This window comes from Amblyraja radiata, chromosome 1 (assembly GCF_010909765.2).
Source record: "Amblyraja radiata isolate CabotCenter1 chromosome 1, sAmbRad1.1.pri, whole genome shotgun sequence".
In the NCBI taxonomy this organism is placed as follows: Eukaryota; Metazoa; Chordata; class Chondrichthyes; order Rajiformes; family Rajidae; genus Amblyraja; species Amblyraja radiata.
The window spans coordinates 111213474-111237833 of record NC_045956.1 but is presented as its reverse complement, the minus strand read 5'-3'; the positions used below and the strand labels follow the sequence as shown (position 1 = coordinate 111237833).

The window sequence follows — 24360 nt, the reverse complement described above, 5'->3', positions numbered from 1 at the left end:
TCCTCTTGGTGACATTTAAAAAAAATTTAAATCACAATTATATTGAGATAAATATTAAGGAAATGGTATTATGAAATTATTTGAAAATGATTGAATAATTCCCAGTAGAATCCATGTCTCTGGCATTAATATCATAAACACGTTACAATATCTTGGTCTTACTGGAAAAATATCAGAAATGTCTAGTTTTATTGTTGGCTATAGCTTTCATGCAAAAAAGAGTAAAGAGAAAAAAAGAGATGTAAATAATCTTAGTTTTTCTACTGTTAGTACAACTAGTTATATTACATCTTGTATTACATTATATTTTAGGAGCAAAACATAAATCAATCATTTGGATGAGCAAAGGACTATGCCATACTTCAACAAAGTATTGATTGGTATTAGTTTATTATAGTCAAGTATACCATGGTGCAGAAACTTTGTTTTGCATGCAGGCAAATCATACCACACAATCAGGTAATACAAAAGAGAAAATCAAGAGAGAGCAAAATATGGTATCGCAGCTGCACAGAAAATACAAATTAAAAAAGTTGAGGACCACAACAAGGTAGATTGGAAGATTGGCAGTTAACACATAGCACGCAAGAGGTCTGTTTAAGAGTCTGAAAATAGTGGGGAGGAAGCTTGTCTGGAATCTGGTGACATGTGCTTTCAAGCAGGATAGCTTTACAGTAAAACAAATGCCCTGATACAAGTTTCAACCTGAATCATCGATCATCCTCTGCCACAGATGGTGCCAACCCAATAACTTCCTCCAGCTGCTTGCTTTTTGCTATAGATGCAGTCTCTTGCGTCAACAAATGTGGTATACTGATCATAACTTCTTGATCTCCCTACAAATATGCATTATTATCTATATATTTGATTCAGTATTTGCAATTTTAGACCTGCAGGCTTTTCATTAAACACTAGGTATATTTAATAAATCATGTGAGAAACATTAACAAATTTACATGACTGTTCTGGTAAAAAGTAAAAATCCCTTTCACCCCTGCCTCCTCTACAGATGGATTATTTAATCGGCGGAGGTGCCTTCACACAGCCTAAATTTGTGACTCACCAGCACAGTCACATTTTACTGGTAGATCAGAGAGTTGGCTTTTTACAAGATGAACACAATAATCTAAATGTGGCCTCACCAACGTCTTATATAACTGCAACATGACCTCCCATCGTCTGTACATAATGTTCTGACTGATCAAGGCCAATGTGCCAAAATCCTTTTTGACCACCCTATCTACCTGTCACACCACTTTCAAGCAGTACCTTTCAAGGTATATCAACTGCACCAATTGCCTGTCCAGATAAACTAGATACATTCATCTTGTGGATAAAGGAACTGTTGATGTGATAGCAGTACACAGCCATTATAAGTTCATAAGTCATTGGAGAAAAGTAGGCCATTTGGCCCACTGAGTACTCCGCCATTCAATCATGGCTGATTTACCTTTCCCTCTCAACCCCATTCTCCTGCCTTCTCCTCATAGGCCTTGACACCCTGACCAATCAAGTATCTGTCAATTTCTCCCTTAAAAATTCCCAATGGCCTCCACATTCTAAAGGTGTTCAGGTTTATAGATTAATTGGCTTTTGTAAATTGTCCCTCGTGTGTAGGATAGAACTAGTGTATCAGTGATTGCAGGTCGGTGCAGACTGGGTGGACCAAAGGGCCAGTTTCCACACTGTATCTCCAAACATTGTAGTGTTAACACATTGTTTTATTTTTATATACAGTGCATTCAGAAAGTATTCAGACCCCTTCACTTTAAAAGTATTCAGACTTTCCACATTTAGTTACGTTACAGCCTTATTCTAAAATGTATTAAAACATTTTTATCATCAATCTACACACAATACCCCATAATAAAAATGCAAAAACAGGTGTTTAGAAATTTTTGCAAAGTAATTAAAAACGAATAACTGAAATATCACATTTATATAAGTATCCAGACTCTTTGCTATGACACTCAAAATTGAGCTTAGGTGCATCCTGTTTCCATTGATTATCCTTGAGATGTTTCTACAACTTGATTGGAGTCCATCAGTGGTAAATTAAATTGATTGGACATGATTTGGAAAGGCACACACCTGTCCATATAAGGTCCCACAGTGACAGTACATGTCTGAGCAAAAACCAAGCCATGAAGATGAAGGAACTGTCCGAGGACATCTGAGACAGGATTGTGTCAAGACACAGATCTGGGGAAGGGTATAAAACAATTTCTGCAGCATTGCAGGTCCCGAAGAGCACAGTGGCCTCCGTCATTCTTAAATGGAAGAACTTTGGAACCACCTTGGTGCTTGAGTTTGGTGATGGATTCTGCCAGAAGATCTGGAACCTTGATCAGGTAACCACTCCACTAGATCCATCAAGTCCTCATCCCACAGATTCTGCAGGATATTCCATGCCCTCCTTTGACTGATGGACGTGGTCAAAAAATTAGGACTGAGGTAAGCCACTCAGCCCCTGAGCCTACTCCATCAACCCATATGAACATGATTGAACTGAATGTAACTTCAATCTTGCATTTCCACCTACCCATAGTGAGATCCTGTTCTAAATTGCATATTCACAAATGATTGCACCAACCCTTTCCATTACTGAAGTATAATCTCCCTACTTTTATACCGAATTTCCCTGACAATAAATGATATCATTCTGCCACAAAAGTATATGTTGGAAAGAGAAACAGTGAACATTTCAAGTCAAAAATCCTTTGTACGAATGTGTAGGAAGGAACTGCAGATGCTGGTTTAAACCGAAGATAGACACAAAATGCTGGAGTAACTCAAAGGGACAGGCAGCATCTTTGGAGAGAAGGAAGGGGTGACGTTTCAGTTCGAGACTTCAGACTGAAAGACACGGGAATTTGAGGAAGGACATTCTTGCTATGGAGGGAGGAGTACAGCGTAGGTTTACAAGGTTAATTTCCGGGGTGGTGGGACTGTCCTATGCTGAGAGAATGGAGCGGCTGGGCTTGTATACTCTGCAGTTTAGAAGGATGAGAGGGTTTCTTATTGAAACGTGTTAGATTATTAAGGGTTTGGACACGCAAAAGCAAGAAATGTGTTCCCGATGTTGGGGGAGTCCAGAATCAGGGGCCACAGTTTAAGAATAAGGGGTAAGCCATTTAGAATGGAGGCGAGGAAATACTTTTTCTCACAGTTGTGAGTCTGTGGGATTCTATGCCTCGGAGGGCGGTGGAGGCCGGTTCTCTGGATACTTTCAAGAAAGAGGGCTCTTAAAGATAGCGGAGTCAGGGGATATGGGGAGAAGGCAGGAACGGGGTACTGATTGGGGATGATCAGCCATGATCACATTGAATGGCGGTGCTGGCTCGAAGGGCCGAATGGCCTATCCTGCACCTATTGCCTATTGAAAGGTAAACGAGAGATATAGATGATGATTTAGAGAGATATAGAATAAATGAATGAAAGATATGCAAAAAGTAACAATGATAAGGGAAACGGGCCATTGTTAGCTGTAGCTAGGTAACAATGAATGCTGGTGTGATGGGTGGGGGAGCGATCGAGAGAGAGAGGGAATGCAAGGGTTACATGAAGTTAGAGAAATCAATATTCATACTCCTGGGTTGTAAGCAGCCTAAGTGAAATATGATGCTGTTCCTCCAATTTGCATTTAGCCTTACTCTGACAACGGAGGGGGCCTAGAACAGAAAGGTCAGTGTGGGAATCGGAAGGAGAATTAAAGTGTTTAGCAACCGGGAGATCAGATTGGTTCATGCGGGCTGAGCGAAGGTGTTCCATGAAACGATCGCCCAGTCTACTTTTGGTCTCGCCGATGTATAAGCGTCCACATCTTGAACAACGGATACAGTAGATGAGATTGGAGGAGGTGCAAGTGAACCTCTGCCTAACCCGAAAGGACTGTCGGGTTCCCTGGACAGGGACGAGGTATAGGGACAGGTGTTGCATCTCCTGCAGTGTAAAGTGACTGAACGTCCATAGTAACGATGACAGAGTGGGGGCTCAGTCATTAATGCGATGAAGTGTGTGTAAGGTATCTTGAACATAGGTCAGGAGAGATTGGACCAGGGGGTCATAGGATGTAGTCGAGGTACGTGGAAATCATTTCAGTGGGACAGGAGCAGGCAGAAACAATGGATATGCCAGGACAGTTGTGTTTATGGATTTTGGGGAGAAGGGGCTGGGGAACGATAAGGTTGTAGGTTTTGGAGGGCATAGAGTAGGTATGTTGCAAAGCCTACCTGAAGCGTCGGTGAAAATCTGCCGTTGCGGGTGTGCGCGATTTTGGCGCCGTTTAGAGGGGGCGGGTTTAAAACGCGATTTTCTCTAAGCTGTTCCAATCGAAAATGTTCAGCCTAGTTAATTATTAACGAAAAATCGCTGAAAGACCCCGTCGCAAAAGCTATTATTAGGTTTAAAGGCCTTGAATAATAGTTATAATAGTTTAAAAATCAATCTCTAAACCCGCGACCGCCAGCAACCGCAGGGTCTCATAAAGCAAACCACAGAAGGTTGGCTGTATATTTTTACATTAAAAAGGGCTTCTAAAGATCCCTTTATACAAAGTTCAATATTGCGAGTAGCTCATTTTGGGCCCATTATATCCCGCAGTATTTTTCTCGGCATTTGGGGCACAAATCTACCGCAATGTGAACGTTCTAAACCAGCGCGTTCCACAGGGACCCACTGGAAAGCTGATTTAAATGGGCATTTATTTATAGCAATTGAACACTAAATTCCTTCCATTTGGCCTATAAATTAATGTAAATGAGATTTTAAAATCATGTTTTATTGTGAATTATTTGTGAATATTATTTGGACATTTAGGCTATTTAAAAATGTTAATCATTTATTAAGAAATGGATAGATGTTTAGATCTAGTAATTGAAGTCTGAAATTAGCTACAATTAGGTAACTAACTAATTATATGCTTTAATTTCAGGTCATCCAAGTAAGATTATTTTATATTTGTTTCAGAATGCTTCAATCTATGATAACTGAAAATTTCATTCAGTTCTCTTAATTTTTAAGAAAGTTATGGGCTTTTGACTGTTCACGATCACAGCTTTTTTGTTATGTCCATAGAAAATCAATAGGGAACAAGATGCTCATTTCCCAGTATGAAAATGGCCATAACTTTTTAAATACTTGAGATATGAAAGTGAATTAGGTGTCAAATTAAACTTATTTTTATGCTTTATCTGATGGGATAAATTACAGACTTGATTTTTAAAATCTCAAAATTTTGTAACATTGCTACATAGAGCTGGAAGTGATAAAATCAGAAATGGTTTGTGAGATTATGGCCTGGTGCTCATCAGTGGGATCATGGTCCAAGTATAGTAGGAGGAGGTGCCCGAGAGTTGGCGTCTCGCCTCAGTGCGGTAAAGGTCAGCACGCCAGACTACCATGACACCTCCCTTGTTGGCTGGGGTTGATGATAATGTTGAGGTTGCTGCAGAGTGAGTGAAGGGCTGTACATTCAGAGGGGGTGAGGTTAGAGTAGGTGAGGGGAGTGAAAAAGTTGAGACGGTTGATGTCACGGCGGCAGTTGGAAATAAAAAGGTCTGAAGAGGGTAGAAGGCCCTCCGGGGGAGTCCAAGAGGAGGTGGACCGGTGGAGCGGGGAGAAAGGATCATCACTGGGTGACGAGGACTCCTTCCCATAGAAAAAGGCACAGAGGCGGAGAAGAAAAGCTCTACGTCATGGCGAACCCGGAACTCGTTGAGATGGGGGATGAGGGGAACGAAGGTGAGGCCCCTGTTGAGGACAGACTGTTCCATATCGGAAAAGAGGAAACAAATTACACATTTGTTGAATCAATGCTGCTAACTTGAGCTTTATACTTTCGTGTTCTCCTTATGTCTTCAGAACACTACGTTCCGTATCGGATGCTACCCTTCGTCAGAACCTGTTTGCATAGTTGAGTGTTTCACAAGATCATAAGTGATAGGAGTAGAATTAGGCCATTCGGCCCATCAAGTCTACTCCGTCATTCAATCATGGTTGATCTATCTCTCCCTTCTAACCCCATTCTCCTGCCTTCTCCCCATAATCTCTAACAACCGCACTAATCGAGAATCTATCTATCTCTACCTTAAATATATTCACTGACTGCCTCCACAGCCTTCTGGGCAAAGAATTCCACAGATTCACCACCCTCTGACTAAAGAAATTCATCCTCATCTCCTTCCTAAAAGAAAGTCTTTTAATTCTGAGGCTATAACTAGTCTTAGACTCTCCCACTGGTGGAAACATCCTCTCCACATTCACTCTATCCAAGTCTTTCACTCTTCTGTACATTTCAATGAGGTCCCCCCTCATTCTTCTAAACTCCAGCGAATATAGGCCCAGTGCCGACAAACGCTCATCATATGTTAAACATATATGTCTAACATCATATGTTAAACATATATGTCTAACATCATATGTTAGACATATATCATATCTCACAGATTTCCAACATCTATGTTTCTAATTTTCATAATGTTCTGTTAGCTTTCCTAATTACCTAGAATACTGCATACTAGCCTTTTGCAAATCATGCACTATGACACCCAGACCCCTCTGCATCTAAGTTATCTGCAATCTCTCACTGTTCAGATAATGTTCTTATTTTTTCTTGCCAAATTGGACAATTTCACATTTGTTGAATCAATGCTGCTAACTTTATCCTTTTGTATTCTCCTTATGTCCTCTACAAGAACCTACTTTCTGACCTACTTTTTAACATCAGCAAATATTGTAAAAGTTGTTTTATCTTGCCAACTATAAAAGACCCATTTACTTTCTACTCTCTCTTTACCATTCACTCTCTCTTTCTGGTAACTAATGAATCATCTATTCGAAGGTTTCAAATGTCAAAGGTCTTTTATTGTCACATGTACCAATTATGGTACAGTGATATGCGAATTGCCATACAGCCATAAGAAAATAAAAAGCAACAAGACACACGACTACATAAAAGTTAACATAAACATCCACCACAGCGGATCCCCCACATTTCTCACTGTGATGGAGGCACAAAAGTCCAATCTTCTTCCTCTTCATTCTCCCTCTGTCGGAGCAGTCGAACCATCCGTCGGGGCGATCGAAGCTCCCGCATCCGGCGGTCGATACCCCCGCGTCGGGGCGATCGAAACTCCCACATCGGGACGCTTGAAACTTCCGCGGCTTGGAGTTCCTGAAGTCGCTCTCTGACCAGAGACCGCGGACTCCATGACGTTGTCTGCAAGCATCCACAGTTGGAGCTCCGAGGTCAACCCCTGGCTCCGCGATGGTAAGTCCCGCAGGCGACCACGGTGGACCTCTCACAATTGGTCTCCAGCAAAGGCCGCCAACTCCTCGATGTTAGGCCGCAGTGCGGACGTAGATACTATACGAAAAAAAATCCCATCCACGTCGAGGTAAGAGATTAGAAAAAGTTTCCCCCAACCCCCCACATAAAACAAGCTAAAGAACACTAAAAAACACACATTTAACACATACAATTAAAACAAGGAAAGGACAGACAGACTGTTGGCGAGGCAGCCATTGCTGGCACCACCCGGTGGCAGTGTTACATTCTATTCCATGAAATTGTATTTCTTTTGATAAGCGTTCAAGCAGCACCTTATCAATGACATTATAGAAATCTTAGTATCTCCATTGGTTCCCCTTAATCCATACCACAACCTCCTTAAATTGGACAAACATGATTTTGCTTTCACAAAAGGCTGTTGACTTTGCCTGATAAGCTTTAATCTGTTTTCCATTACACTTCTATGTATTCAAAAATAGCAGTTGTTTCTATGTTGTTAACTGGCCTGTGGTTTGTTATTTTCTCAATCCTTCCTTTATGAATAAAGCAGTTACATAAGATTTTCCAATCTTATGGGACCTTCCCCAAATCAAAGGAATTTTGGAAAATTAAAAATCTACACAATTACTATGTCATTAGTAATTTCCTTTTAGGCTGAACACAGTATATTAAAAGACCTGGAGACTAATTAGCCCACAGTCCCAGCAATGTGCTCAGTCCCACTTCAATGTTGATTGTAATTTTCCTGAGATCTTCCTGCCCTTCTAATTCATGAATCACAACTATTTCTAGTGTGTTAGCGAAATACCTGTTTAGTTCATCTGTTATCACTTTTCCCCCCCAGTGTTTAATGCCCACTGTTGAGAGAAACAGTGGTGATAATCAGAAGATTGCCTTGCCCACTAGTATTAGAGGCACAACATTGGCAACCCTCCAGTCATCATGCACCTCACTCATGTTTAACAATGATTCGTATATCTCAAGCAGGACTCTTGTCTTTTCTTCTCTCACTTCCCAATGTCCTGATCAGGCCCGTGAGATTTATCTACCTTCATATGTCTGAGGACATTTAGCACCTCCTTGACAGTAGAACGGACCGTCTCTGAGACATCTACATTAACTGTCCCAAGTTCCCCTATCTTCATGATTTTCTCTGCGGTAAAAGCGAGGACCTTGCCCACCTCCTGTGGCTCCACACACTGATGACTTCTATTCTCTCTCTTTTTATAATTTTCCCTTTTATATACATCAAATCTCTTTGGATTCTCCTTAATCTTATCTGCAGAGCCATCTCATGTCCCTTTTTAGCACTCCTAATTTCTTTTTTAAGTATCCCTTCAATCCTCAATACTCCATCAGGAATACTGTGCGGGCCCTGGATATTAGGCCACTCCTTGGGTCATTCCCCTCGGCTCTTGAGGGACAGGGACGGGAGTCTGCCCACGGGGTTTCCATGTTTCGGCTTGGGGGGTTTTATTTGGTGTATTGTCATGCTTCATTAAAGGACTTCTGAACCTGCCTGGTGTCTAGCCTTTTCCTGACCTTGTCCAGGCCACTACAATACATTTGATCACAGCTGCCAATACCTGACCAATAGAAACATAGAAACATAGAAAATAGGTGCAGGAGTAGGCCATTCGGCCCTTCGAGCCTGCACCGCCATTCAATATGATCATGGCTGATCATCCAACTCGGTATCCCGTACCTGTCTTCTCTCCATACTCCTCTAATCCCTTTAGCCACAAGGGCCACATCTAACTCCCTCTTAAATATAGCCAATGAACGGGCCTCAACTACCTTCTGTGGCAGAGTTCCAGAGATTCACCACTCTCTGTATGAAAAATGTTTTTCTCATCTCGGTCCTAAAGGATTTCCCCTCTATCCTTAAGCTGTGACCCCTTGTCCTGGACTTCCCCAACATCGGGAACAATCTTCCTGCATCTAGCCTGTCCAACCCCTTAAGAATTTTCTAAGTTTCTATAAGATCCCCCCCCCAATCTCCTAAATTCTAGCGAGTACAATGCCTCTATCTTTTTCCTGACCAGAGCCTCAATTTCTCTCAACATTACTCCTGCCAGCACTTTAATAAAAATTCATTCTAACAGGAATATGTATACCTTGAACTTTCACTGTGACCCTCTGGATATCCTTTTGCCTGCAAATAAACTGCTCCTATCAACTTTTGCAAGTTCCTTTCTAAGTTGGCATTCCCCCAATTTAGAAGTTGAACACATGGACCAGCCCTGTCCTGATGACCGTTTGAAGGCACTGGGCCTGTACTCGCAGGAGTTTAGAAGGATGAGGGGCCGTACAGGGCCGGCTTTAAGCCAACTGGATCTGATTGCTCCCAATTGGGGCCCCACGCCTAAGGGGGGACCCCGTGCTAATTTTCCGCATTTCGTATGGAAATACGAATTTGCGTTGTTAAATAAATCAGATTTTTTTTGTTGAACATTTGCCTTGTTAAATGCAGATTTAAAAAAACCAACTAACATTGATAAAAATCGCTGCACCAGACAAAAACGGTTTGTTAACTACCACTGTTAGCACTTGTTAACAGCCAGTAGTTAACACGTAGTTATACAATGTGTCATCAATGCATCAATCTACATTCCTCAGTAATGTAATTGTGTTTTGACCAAGTATTAATGACACCGTGTTCGTTTCAATAAAATTCACGGGACTCCCATCCAGCTCAAGTGCGGGTCAGCGGGCGATGGATAACAGGACAGCGGGCAGTGGAGCTTACTCAATATATCAGTGCGAGTAACCTCAATTAGTCCCTTGTTTGCGCTGACACAGGAGTAAGCTCCACTGCCCGCTGTCCTTTTATCCATCATCCGCTGACCCACTCCGCTCTATGATCTTTGCTCTTGAGCTTGTCCCCTCACTGTTCAGACGGAGAGCACTGCCAGAGGTGAGCGGGCCGGCAGAAGGCGCTGAGGTCCCGGTGGCCACTCGTAGCCACGCAAGCTGCTTCCCTCCCCGTCCATAATGTGGTGGCTTTGCGCCTGTAGCGCTGCGGCAGCGGTGAGTGAATGGGTTACTGGCATGATCCCCGACCCCCTCCTTCTCAACGCTGCTGCCCTCCCCGCAACTTTATCCCTGGCCACACTCCCCACACGCTGTGAAAGGAACTCTCCCTCCAATTGGTCCTTTGAACTAGTATTGTCATTCAATAAGATCACAACTGATTCAACTTGTCCGGGTGTGCTCCTGTTTTTCCCCACCACCTCTCCACCTGCCGTCACCCTCCACCCCCCCACCCATTCAGTAATTCAGAAAGAAGGAGATTTGGAAGTCTTGGGCAAATTGAATTGTTACTTTCTTCATTTACTTTTTTTATTTTTACGGAGAGAGCAGTCTGCGCATGCACGGTTTAAGATTTTTTTTAAACTGACTGCCTACCCTGAGTAATTACTCACTGCACATGCCCGAATATGACTCATTTATAATTACATATTTCTATGAAAATTATTCCCAATTGGGCCCCACACCTCCTAAGGCCAGCCCTGGGGCCGTAGCCTCAGAATAAAAGGACGTATCTTTAACAAGGAGATGAGAAGGAATTTATTTAGTCAGAGGGCGGGGAACCTGTGGAATTCATTGCCACAAATGGCTGTAGAGGCCAAGACAATGGATATTTTTATGGCAGAGATTGACAGATGTTTTTATTAGTATGGGTGCCAGGGGCCAAGGCAGGAGAATGGGATTGAGAGGAAAAAGATAGATCAGCCATGATTGAATGGTCGAGTAGACTTTATGGGCCAAATGGACTTATTCTGTTTTTAGGATTTATGAACTTATCGATCGCCATTTCAAAGCTAAGAGAACTGTAGTCACTGCCCCAGAAATGCTCGCCAAATGACACTTCAGTCACTAGCCCTGCCCAATCTCCTGACAACAGATCAAGCTATGGCCTTTCCCTACTAGGCCATGGCAGGATTTGATTTCCTGTCTCAAGGTTACTCAAACAGTCCTTGAATAGACAATAGGTACAGGAGTAGGCCCTTCGAGCCAGCACTGCCATTCAATGTGATCATGGCTGATCATCCCCAATCAGTACCCCGTTCCTGCCTTCTCCCCATATCCCCTGACTCCGCTACCTTTAATTGCCCTATCTAGCTCTCTCTTGAAAGTATCCAGAGAACCAGCCTCCACCGCCCTCTGAGGCAGAGAATTCCACAGACTCACCACTATGAGAAAAAGTGTTTCCTTGTCTTGTTCTAAATGGCTACCCCTTATTCTTAAACTGTGGCCCCTGGTTCTGGACTCCCCCAATACCAGGAACATGTTTCCTGCCTCTAGCGTGTCCAAACCCTTAACAATCTTATGTTTCAATAAGATAACCTCTCATCCTTCTAAACTCCAGAGTGTACATAGAAACATAGAAACATAGAAAGTAGGTGCGAGAGTAGACCACCAGGTCCGTCGAGCCCGCACCGCCATTCGCTCATGGCTGAACACTAAACAGACACACTTACCCACAAACAGTAGACACAAGACACAGAACACAAGACACTACCCTCCCCTTTATACCGCTATCACCCCTCTCCACCCCAAGAACCGCGTGATCTCCTGGGGGAGGCAAAAAAACGGATAAAAACCCAGGTCCAATTTGGGAAAAAAATCCGGGAAATTCCTCTCCGACCCCAATCCAGGCGATCGACACTTGTCCAGGAGATCACTCAGGTCTACTATACTAACCATACCTAGGTCCATATCCCTGCCCTCTCCCCGTAGCCCCTTATCCCCTTGGCAGCTAAAAACAAGCCCAGCCGCTCCATTCACTCAGCATATGACAGTCCCGCCATCCCGGGAATTAACCTTGTAAACCTACGCTGCACTCCTTCAATAGCAAGAATGTCCTTCCTCAAATTAGGGGACCAAAACTGCACACAATACTCCAGGTGTGGTCTCACTAGGGCCCTCAGGTATCTAAGGTAGACAAAAAAATTCTGAAGTAACTCAGCAGGTCAGGCAGCATCTCTGTAGAGAAGGAACGGGCGAAGCTCTTTGAGACCCTTCTTCAGACTTCTTTAGACGTTTCAGGTAGAGACCTTCTTCAGACCCTCGGGTATCTAGTTTGACACTGTGTTTGCTGGAACGCTAATGGAATATGAACAACAGTAACTTCATTGTTTCAAGCAAAGACTGGAGAAATGAAAACAAACAAATATCCAGCAGGTGAGGCAGTAATTCTACTGAGACAAAAGGAGCGAACATTTCAGATAAATGACCCTTTTCAACTCTGTGCCACATTTTGGACTTTGTCTCAGGAGCGGGTATATTACAATGCCAAGAACTATATTCTGCAGTCTGTCTTTCCCTTTGCCCTACCTATATTGTATATAGGTTTGGCTTGTCTGTATCAATGTGTGTATCTGATTGGATAACGTGCAAAATAAAGCTTCTCCCTCTACCTTTTGTCACATGACAATACGTGCCGGGGGAAAAACACTGGTTGCGGTTTATTATTGTCACGTGTACCAAGGTACAGGGAGCTGTATTTTGTACGTTATCTAATCGGATACTAAACATAGATACAGTCAAGCCAAACGTGTGTACAATAGGTAGGGCAAAGGGAAAGACAGAGTGCAGAATAGAGTTCTCGGCATTGTAATGTGCCAGTTCCAGAGACTAGGGACGGTGTGGGTGGATGTGTGTGTGGGTGGATGTGTGTGTGTGTGGGTGTGGGTGGGGGGGGGGGTGTGTGGTGGGGGGTGTGTAGTGGGTGTGTGGGTGTGTGTGTGGGTGTGTGGGGGGGGGGGTGGATGTGTGTGTGTGGGTGGGTGTGTGGTTGGGTGGGGGTGTGGGTGTGTGGGGGGGGGGGTGGGTGTGTGTGTGTGGGTGGGGGTGTGGGTGTGGGGGTGGGGGTGTGTGTGGGGGTAGGGGTGTGTGTGGGTGGGGGTGGGGGGGCAACGCGGCGGTGCTGGTCCTGTCCCAAACCGGGATGTTATGGAACTTACCGCAACTGTTTTGTAACTGCGGCGCGCGGCCCGCCCTCTCGGCCCTCTCTCGCCCAATGGGGCGCGGCGCTGGCGGTCACGCGGCGGCGTGGCGGTTGGGAGGCGGCTCCACACACTTACACACATCCGCTCGCTCAAAGCTCGCTCGCTCGCGCTCCCCTCGCCAGGTGACGGACACGGACTCCGGACCCGGACATGTCGGCCGGCCGTGGTACAGATGGTGTCCCGTCGCTCGACAACGGGCAAAGTTGCAGCTGCGCCAGCGGTGTGGTCAGCTCCTCGGCCGCAAAGAAGCCTTGGGAGTGCAGGGGACTTGCCGAGTCGGCCGAGAAGCTGCTGGAGGTGTTGGAGCGGTGCTCGCTGGCCGGGGGCCGCGGAGCCGTGCAGCTGGCCGGCTTGGTGGACTGTCTACTGCTCGGCTTCAAACGCCGAGCAGCGGCAGGAGGTCCAAGTCCCGCCGCCGACCGCACGGTCCCAGTTGGGGACCTCGTACACTGCGGCGGCTGCCGGCAGCCGCTTGTTAACCCGGTCACCATGCACTGCGGCCACACTTGGTGCCGGCTCTGCCTTCGCTGGGATCCGCGGTGCCAACTGTGCGGGGAGAAGGTGGTGGCGATCGATGCCCGCTCCTTGCGCTCCAACGTAATCCTGTGTCATCTAATGGCCAAATGGTTCCCGGCCGAAGTCAGCAGAGCCCGGGACAAACTCAGGCTGGAGGAGTTGCTGGCCCAGGGCCGTTACCCTGAGCTGTTGGCGATAGTGGAACAGTGGTCAACCAGTGAGTATCGGGGGGTTAAGTTAATATATGGAGAGGCTGCTTTTCTGGGTATCTTTAAGATTTACTGGGATTGCATTCATATCTGCTTGTTGACAAGGACTGATCTAATTATGTAACAGTACACCGACCATACAGAGTTGCATAACTGAACTGAAGTCATTGGTTGCGTGAGTTTTATAACAGGCTTGGTAGGGACACTGTAGGTATTCACTCCTTTAGGAAGTTGACAACTTTCTTTTATAATTACATTGTTTTTCTCTGCGGACCCCGTATGAGTGTTAAGTTTCTCCTGGGAAACGCCTGGCTCGCTATGTAAATCCTTTGAATGACATATTTTGAAACGAGAAATGTGATTCATCTTTAATTCTGTGCCCTAGGGGCATGTGGAGAATCCGTCATCAATTGCGTTCGAAACAGGAATTTTCTAGAGATTAGAAAAAGGTGGCAAGGCAGAAAATACTGATCTCATGGAATTGACCTACTTATGTTATGTAAAGTTTTTGTACTTGTAGCTCTGTCCATACTGAGACCCTTCTGTTTGTCGTGACATCAGCCATATCTTGCCATGGGCAATCAAATGTGTCATACAATTATGTTAGTGAGGATTCTGTATCAAATTTGCTATCATAGTTATATCACAGGAACAGGCACTTTGGCCCACAAAGTCTGTGCTGAACATGATGCTAAATTAAACTAAACTCCACCACCCACAAATGATCCCTCCATATCTGGGTGTCTATCCAAAAGTCTCTTAAATGCCATTATCTCTTCCTCTAAAACCACCCCTGGCTGAGTGTTCCAAACACCCACCGCTTTCTATTTAAAAATAAGCTTGCCCTGAAAATCTCTTTTTAAACTTTGCCCATCTCACCTTAAAGCTATGTCCTCTAGTCCATGACATTTTCACTCTGGGAAAAGATTCCGACTGTCTATCCCAGTGATCCCCAACCTGGAGCCATGGCTCCGCTAATAATGTTAGGGAAGGCCACAGAAAAATTAAAGAGCCCAAGGGGGCCATGAGCTAAAAAAGGTTGGGAACCACTGGTCTATCCTATCAATGCCTGCCATAATTTTATGTACTTTTATCAAGTCTCCTCTCATCATCCATTACATAGAAAACAATCCAAGTTTGTCCAATCCTTCTTTAAACTAAAGCCCTCTGATCCTGTATGTGTAGGAAGGAACTGCTGGTTTATACCAAAGATAGACATGAAGTGCTGGAGTAACTCAGCGGGTCAGGCAGCATCTCTGGAGAAAAAAGATGGGCAACGTTTCGAGTCGGAACCCTTCTTCGGGGTCTGAAGAAGTGGTCTGACCCGAAACATGACCCTTTTCTGCAGAGATGCTGCCTGCCCCGCTGAGTTAGTCCAGCACTTTGTGTCTATCTTCCTATTAATCCAGACAGTATTCTGTAAATCTTTTCTGCGCGCTCTCCAAAGCCCCCCATATCCTTGCAATGGGATGACCAGAACTACAAACAAAACTTCAAATGTGGCATAACCAAAGTCCTATAAAGGTGCAATACGACTTCCTAACTCTTATACTTAATGTCCTGACTTATGAAGGCAAGCATGCTATATACCTCCTTTACCACACTGTCTACTTGGGTTTCCACTTTCCGGGAACTATGAAATTGAACCCTAAAAACCCTGTAAACATCATTGCTGTTAAGGGTTGTCATTAACTGCATTTTTTCCCCTCGCAATCAACCTCCCCAAATGCAATGCCTTGCACTTGCTCGGATTAAACTTCATCTGCCATTTTTCCATTCATATCTGTAGCTGATCTATATCCCATTGTATATCTGGACATTCTTCACTGATCACAACTCCACCAATTGTACCATTTGAAAACCTACTATCCAACCGATCAATATATACATCCAAGTCATCCCAGTACAGATCTCCCCAGAACTCTACGGGTCTCAGAATAACATCCTTCCACCACAGCCCTCTGTCAATGAGTAAGCCAGATCTGAATCCAAACAACCAGGGATACCATGCATCTTAGTCTTCTGGATCAGCCTACTATGAAGTGTCTTATCAAATGTCTTATTAAAATCCATGTAGACAACATTCACTGGCTTACCCTCATCGTTCACTTTGTCACCTCCTCAACTAACTCTAAATTTGTAATTGTTGACCTATCACAGACAAAGCCATGCCCACTGACCTTAATTAGTCCATTCTTTTCCAAATGCAAGTGAATTCCATACAAAATCTATCTCCTATAGCTTCCCTACCATGTCATTTCCTGGATTATCTCTACTTAAAGTAACAACATTGGCTGCTCTCCAGTCCTCCGTGTCTCCGCGAGAGAAGAAACAAAGATCTTTTAGTCAAGGCCCCTGCAATCTCTTCTCTTGCCTCATTCAATAACCAGCATAGATCCCATCAGGCCCTGGCCCTTAATGCTCTTCAAGAGCCCCAACAACCACTTCCTTCTTAATCTTAATCCACCCTGGTTCATTAGTATTCACCACAATGATCAGTGTCCTCTGTGGCTTTCTGCTTAGTGAATACAGAAGCAGAGTACTTGTGTAATACCTCACCTCCATGAGCATAAATTCCTTCCTTTATCCTTGAGTGGTCCTAACTTCTCACTGATTACGTATTAAAAGCCTTGGGATTTTCTTAATTCTGACTTGCCAGTGACATTTTGGCCCTTCTAATTATCTGCTTGCGTTCTTTCCTGTTTACTTTATTTCTCAAAGGCCTTAGCTGATTTCTTCTTTCTAAATTTTGTAAGTGCTTCCTTTTTCTTTTTGACCAAATTCACAACTACTTTGGCATCCATAAAAAGGAGACACAGTGCTGGTGTAACTCAGCCGGTCAGGCATCTCATTGGTGTCTCATTTGCAGCCACAGAATTTCAGGTCTGTCCCTGAAACTAACGAGTATCCTATCACAATTACTGTCTTTGCTCTTCACCACTGCCTCAGAGCCAGGTCTGGTGCCACAGATCTGATTGCTGAGCAATCATCCACCCCCAACAGTATCATAAAGGGTATTCCTGTTTTCAAGGGGACTGGTCACAAGGGTTTACTGTACTCTCTGCCTACTTTCTTTCCTGGTAGTCACCCATCTACTTTCTGTCTATACCTCAGGTGTGACCACCTCACTATTACTCTTAGCTATGGCTCTAGTTGTCCCAAACAATTCCAAAGTCATCCAGTTCACAATTCCAATGTGTTAGGTCCAGGACAGATCTTCAGAGTGATGTACGGCCAGGAATTTGAAGTTTTTTACTTTCTCCACCACAGTCTCATCGATAACGGTGGATCCTCGATCCACATAGAACCAGATGAGGAAGGAAGAATGGGGAAAAAATGAGCAAATGGTGAGAGAATCTTAGTGGACTGGTAGAGGGACATTTGGGATGTGATTTACCAGAATATTAAAGCCATTAGCTTTACAGAGGCAAAGTTGTGCAGAAATTGATACTCTGCATACATTGTCAAGAGTTCTAGTGATTGGATTGGATTCAATTTATTGTCATTGTCTCATAAGAGACAACAAAATGGATTTTCCTTACAGTCATAAAAAATAAAATAAAAAAAGCACAAACACAGAAGTCCACGACACAACACAACCCCACAGGGGCACCAAAGTTAGGGAAGGAACCAAAGTCCAGCCAGCCTCCCCGCCGATCGTCCCAGATGTTCACCCGTGGTCGCCGCCATGGGCGGCCCGATGCCCAGGCCCTCTCGCTGGGAACGATGGAACCTTAATGTGGAGCTCTTGAATGTTAATGAGACCCAGTGTGATAGTGTTGATGGATATTTACATATCTGACACGTGCCAAGCAAAATAGAAATGTGCAAGCTAATAAATAATATAAAAAGTATTGTAAGAATTCAATTCAATTCAATTCAATTCAACTTTAATGTCATTGCACAAATACTGAGTATGGGTACAACGAAATGTTGTTTTGCGTCAGTCCGTAGTAGTAGTGCATATAGAAATTAAAAAAAAAAGAAGATACAGAATAATCAAAAATACAGAATAATTAAACAATGGGGACGGAGGGACCGGAGAAATCTATCGGCGGGACTCCGAGTTCAGCAATGTGATGGTATAATTGTAGAAGCTGTTCTTCATCCTACTGGTACGAGACCTGAGGCTCCTGTACCGCCTCCCTGATGGGAGGAGGGCAAACAGTCCATGGTTGGGGTGGGAGGGGTCTTTAATGATCTTCCCAGCCCGTCTCAGACACCGTTTTCGGTGGAGGGCATCCATGGCAGGGAGCGGGGCACCGATGATGTGCTGCGCGGTTTTCACCACCTGTTGTAGTGCCTTCCTGTCCGCAACAGTGCAGCTGCTGTACCATACCGTGAAGCAGGTGGTCAGGATGCTCTCGATGGTACAGCGGTAGAAGTTGGTCAGGATCTGGGGGGACAGGTGGGCTTTCTTGAGCCTCCTCAGGAAGTAAAGGCGCTGCTGTGCCTTTTTGATCAGCTTGGAGGTGTTGAGGGACCAGGACAAATCCTCCGAGATGTGTACCCCGAGGAATTTATAGTTGGAGATGCGCTCCACCTCAGTCCCGTTTATATGGATGGGGGTATGACTGCCTCCTCTGACCTTCCTGAAGTCGACAATAATTTCCTTCGTCTTCTTGGAGTTGAGGACGAGGTTATTGTTGGCACACCAGGTTGTCAGGTGCTGGACCTCCTCTCTGTAGGCTGACTCATCGTTGTCACTGATCAGTCCTACCACCGTGGTGTCGTCAGCAAACTTAATGATGGCGTTGGATCCGTACTTAGGGATGCAGTCGTGGGTGAAGAGGGAGTAGAGGAGAGGGCTGAGCACACAGCCCTGTGGCACCCGGTGTTCAGTGTTATAGTGGAGGAGGTGAGGTTGTTGACCCTGACAGACTGGTCTGTTGGTGAGGAAATCCAGTGTCCAGTTGCAGAGGGAGGTGGAGATGCCAAGTCCGCTGAGTTTGGTGATCAAGCTGGCGGGGATGACAGTGTTAAAGGCAGAGCTGAAATCAATGAACAGCAACCTGATGTAGGAGTTGTTGTCCAGGTGGGTCATGGCAGAGTGTAGGGCCGCCGATATGGCGTCCTCTGTAGACCTGTTGGCCCGGTAGGCAAACTGATGGGGGTCCAGTGTGGGGGGGAGGCTGGCTTTGAGGTGAGCCAAGATCAGCCGCTCAAAGCACTTAGCAATGACAGGGGTGAGTGCCACTGGGCGGAAATCATTGAGACTCCCTGTGGCTGACTGGGCACTGGCACGATGGTTGATGTCTTGAGGCAAGTGGGGACAACACCCTGGGCCAGTGAGAGATTGAAAATGTCGGTGAAGACTGGGGATAGTTGACCAGCACATGCCCTAAGCACCCGGCCAGGGATGCCATCGGGGCTGGCAGCTTTGCGCTCATTCACCTTGCTCAGTGCATCTTGTACAGCAGAGGTGGAGAGACTGAGGGGTTGTTCATTCGGGGGTGGAGCAACTTTGATGGCTGGGGTTTTGTTGTCCCGGTCAAAGCGAGCATAGAAATGGTTTAGCTTGTCAGGAAGGGTGGCGTTGTCTGGGGGAGGGGTGTTAACTTTATGGTAATCGGCAAGGGATTTGATTCCTTGCCACATGCGCCTGGGCTCAGAGTTGTTTTGGAAGTGCTCCTCAATCCGCCGTTTGTGATTGAGTTTGGCATTCCTAATTCCCATTTTCAGATTGGCCCTGGATGAGCTGTATCCCTCAGCGTTGCCAGATCTGAAAGCGGCATCGCGAGCCTTCAGTAGGAGTCTGACCTCCCTGCTCATCCACGGCTTCTGGTTAGGGAAGGTCTTTATCTCTTTGTGGGTAGTGACATTATCGGTGCAGAATTTTATATAGTCCATAACTGTTGAGGTGTATGAGTTGATGTCCACTTGTGAATTGAAGGTGGACTGAGTAGCAAACAGACTCCAGTCTGTCTGCTGAAACTGCTGCTGTAAAACAGAGACAGCCCCCTCAGGCCAAAACTTCACTGTCCTCATGGTAGGTTTCACACGTCTGATCAGAGGTGTGTATTTGGGGAGCAGGAACAGAGAGAGGTGGTCAGACTGACCAAGGTGGGGGAGGGGGAGGGCTTTGTAGGCTTCAGTAATATTAGTATAAACTAAGTCCAGAATATTGTTTCCTCTGGTTGGGCAGGAAACATGCTGATGGAACCTGTTGTGTGACAAGAAGTGTGGTTTCCTACTTGTTAAATAGATGATGGGTTGAACATACGGCTCTGTGCAGTGAGGTCTACAGCTGCTCTAATGTTATGCCTTCCACACCATTCCCTTACATAATCCCACTAATTCTTGCCGGTGGCGCAGCGGTAGAATTGCTGCCTTACAGCGCAGGAGTTCCAGGTTCGATCCCGACTACGGGTGCTGTCTGTACAGAGTTTGTACGTTCTCCCCGTGACTGTTTTCTCCGAGATCTTCGGTTTCCTCCCACACTCCATAGACCTACAGGTATGTAGGTAAATTGGCTTGGTAAATGTAAAACATTGTCCCTAGTGTGTGTGGGATAGTGTTAATATGCGGGGATCGCTGGTCGGCGTGGGTCGAAGGGCCTTTTTCCGCGCTGTATTTCTAAACTAAACATAGATTCATCCCAACCTTAATAATGATGGTCTGAGTAGAAATATTTAGTTTTATTAAGTTTTATACTGAATTATGAAATTTAAATACTATTCTTGATAAGTAACAGTACTTGTATGTTTATTTAGAAACCGATGATGTTGCCTTACTGAGCTACAGGGCTGAATCATATGCTGGTCTTCAACTATTCAAAGAAGCAATGGAAAATATCGAAACATTGTGTTCAAGAATGCCTGCTTGGCCGGAGGTATGTTGTACAGTTTTTCTTACTATTTTGGAACTTCTCTTTGGGCAAAAATGAGTTTCTTTAGCAATGTAGTTAAATTGATCAGCCTAATTCTTTCATCATATCTTCTACAGTGTTTACTTAGACATATAAATCAAGATAACTTTAAATCCAAGTTATAAAACTTTACCATTTCATTACTGAAGAAATGCTGGAATAATTCAGCATTTGCAGTATCTTGTGTCTAAATTATCTTCACACCTTTTGAAAGAAGAGAACGTTTAATTTGCCAATTTTATTAGTTTAGCTAGATGCTTAAAATTGTATCTCTTAAATGAAGAGCAGGAAGTTCTAATGTTGGGTGCGCAGTGATATTTGCCTTTGCTTTATCCAAAAGTATAGCTGTTCCATCTTTATCTCAAACAGGATACCTAAAATCCACATCCATATTTTCCCATATCCATTGCAATATGCCTGAAGTTCGGGAACATTCCTGACCTTGACATCAAAGAAGCTTTAACCATTTGGCAGCCAACATTTTGAGCTACACCGTCTAATTGTTAACATTCAAATAATTAAAGCATGTCAATGTTAGTACTTTTGCCAATATAAAATTTGGATTTGTTCAGGAGTAATCTAAGAATTGAATAGACAATAGGTGCAGGAGTAGACCATTCGACCTATTGAGCCAGCACTGCCATTCGTTATGATCATGGCTGATCATCCACAATCAGTACCCCGTTCCTGCCTTCTCGCCAAATCCTCTGCCTTCTTGCCAAATCCTCTGACTCCTCTATTTGCTGTTCAGCAAATTACAGTGCCCTCCATAATGTTTGGGACAAAGACCCATCATTTATTTGCCTCTGTACTCCACAATTTGAGATTTCTAAAAGTAAAAATCACAGGTGGCTAAATTGCACATTGTCAGATTTTAATAAAGACCATAGAAACATAGAAAATAGGTGCAGGAGTAGGCCATTCGGCCCTTCGAGCCTGCACCGCCATTCAATATGATCATGGCCATTTTTACACATTTTGTTTTCACCATGTAGAAATCACAGCAGTGTTTATATATCGTCCCCCCATTTCAGGGCACCATCATGTTTTGGACACAGCAATGTCATGTAAATGAAAGTAGTCATGTTTAGTATTTTATTGCATATCCTTTGCATGCAATGACTGCTTGAAGTCTATAATTCATGGACACAACCAGTTGCAGGGTGTCTTCTCTGGTGATGCTCTGCCTGGCCTGTATTGCAGCCATCCTAAGCTCATGCTTGTTTTTGGGGGCTAGGCCCCTTCAGTTTTCTCTTCAGCATATAAAAGGCATGGTAAATTGGGTTTAGATCGGGTGATTGACTTGGCGACTCAAGAATTGACCATTTTTTAGCTTTGAAAATCCCCTTTGTTGCTTTAGCAATATGTTTGGGATAATTGTCTTGCTGTAGAATCAACCACTGGCCAATGCGTTTTGAGGCATTTATTTGAACAGATAGGATGTGTCCATACACTTCAGAATTAATTATGCTACTACTATCAGCAGTTGTATCATCAATGAAGATAAGTGAGCTAGTACCTTCAGCAGCCATACATGCCCAGGCCATAACACCTCCACCACAATATTTCACAGATGTGGTATGCTTTGGATCTTGGGCAGTTCCTTCTCTCCTCCATACTTTGCTCTCACCATCACTCTGATATAAGTTAATCTTTGTCTTCTGTCCACAAGACCCTTTTCCGTAATTGTGGTTGCTCCTTTAAGTACTTCTTGGCAAACTGTAACCTGGCCATCCTATTTTTGCGGCTAACCAGTGGTTTGTATCTTGCAGTGTAGCCTCTGTATTTCTGTTCATGAAGTCTTCTGCGGACAGTGGTCATTGACAAATCCACACCTGACTCCTGAAGAGTGTTTCTGATCTGTCGGACAGGTGTTTGGGGATTTTTCTTTATGATAGAGAGAATTCTTCTGTTCTCAGCTACGGTGGTCTTCCTTGGCCTGCCAGTCCCTTTGTGATTAGTAACCTCACCGGTGCTCTCTTTCTTCTTAATGATGTTCCAAACAGTTGATTTTGGTAAGCCCAAGGTTTGGCTCATGTCTCTAACAGTTTTATTCTTGTTTCTCATTCTCATAATGGCTTCTTTGACTTTCATTGGCACAACTTTGGTCCTCATGTTGATAAATCAGCAATAAAAGGTTTCAACGGTGATGGGAAGACTAAGTGCTGAGAGCTCTTATACCTGCATTAAGGAGGCATTTAAACACACCTGAGCAATTATAAACACCCGTGTAGCCATGTGTGCCCTGAAATGGGGGAACTATGTATAAACACAGCTGTAATTTCTACATGGTGAAACCAAAATGTATAAAAATGGCCTTTATTAAAATCTGACAATGTGCACTTTAATGTGACCTGTGATTTTTACTTTTACGAACCTCAAATTGTGGAGTACAGAGGCAAATAAATAAACGATAGGTCTTTGTCCCAAACATTATGAAGGGCACTGTATTAATTGAGTATTAAGTCAATGCTGAAGCTGTTCCTTTGCAGTATAATTGTTCAGATCCATGTGTAAGTATGTATTACAGCATTGTTTAGTTAATGGGAAGTCTGAATAGCTAATGAGAAAACCATAACTTTTACAAAGCGTGTTTGACCTTCACAATACACATTTTATTGTAGTATTGTTGTAATATAAGTGTTTTTATGTCTACCTTTTTAAACAACACTCCCAAATTAGATAGTAAAGGATAGAAAAGCGTGAGATATATAATGTGTGAAGAAAAAGAAGAAAGACGAATGAGTGAAGAAAGTTGAGGAAAAGAAAATAGAAAAAAGAGAATAAGACATAAAGAAAGAAAAAAATAAAAATAAAAAAGGAGATCATTGTTTATAATCTTGACCAACCCTCGTCCAGTCCTGAAACAGTTAGTTTTTACAATTGTGTTGCACCATATGATTCCAAGAAGACGACAAATGAAGACCAACTCGTTATGAATTGGTCTGATTTATCCATTAGGAGGAATCGCATTTCCTCAAGATGTGCGGTGTCCAACATATTTGCAATCCACATTTTAAGCGTTGGTATTGATGTATTTTTCCAAAATTTAAGTATTAGTTTTTTTGCTATTATTAAACCATAGTTAAAAAATAAATTTTGAGATGTGTTCAATTTATTCCCATCTTCCATTACTCCAAATATAATCATTTCAGTATTAGGTTCCATTCTTATCTTGAATAATTTTGTAAATATTTCAAAAATATCACTCCAAAATCTATAAAGTTTTGTGCAGGAGACTAAGGAGTGTGTTATAGTTGCGTTTTGGGATAGACATTTATCACAAATGGGGGGATATATTTGGATAAAATTTGTTCAATCTTGTTTTTGAATAATATAATCTATGTAAATTTTTAAATTTAATTAGATTATGTCTTACATTAATCGAACATTTGTGAATATATATCAAATACTTTTCCCATGTAACCTTCGTAATTTTTATCATTAGTTCCCGTTCCCACT

At 43.6% G+C, this 24360-nt stretch overlaps 1 protein-coding gene across 2 annotated transcripts in view; it reads left to right on the top strand.

Moving 5' to 3' along the window:
* Nucleotides 1-13363: 13363 nt before the first annotated feature.
* lonrf1 (LON peptidase N-terminal domain and ring finger 1) overlaps nt 13364-24360 on the top strand; it is a 31223-nt gene continuing 20226 nt past the window's right edge. The window contains exons 1-2 of one of the 2 annotated variants that reach the window (XM_033029165.1): nt 13364-14038; nt 20744-20862. In XM_033029165.1, coding sequence (XP_032885056.1) covers nt 13456-14038; nt 20744-20862 — 702 coding nt within the window. In that variant the 5' untranslated portion in view covers nt 13364-13455. The remainder of the gene's footprint in view (nt 14039-20743; nt 20863-24360) is intronic. The other variant, XM_033029166.1, reaches the window with a different exon arrangement.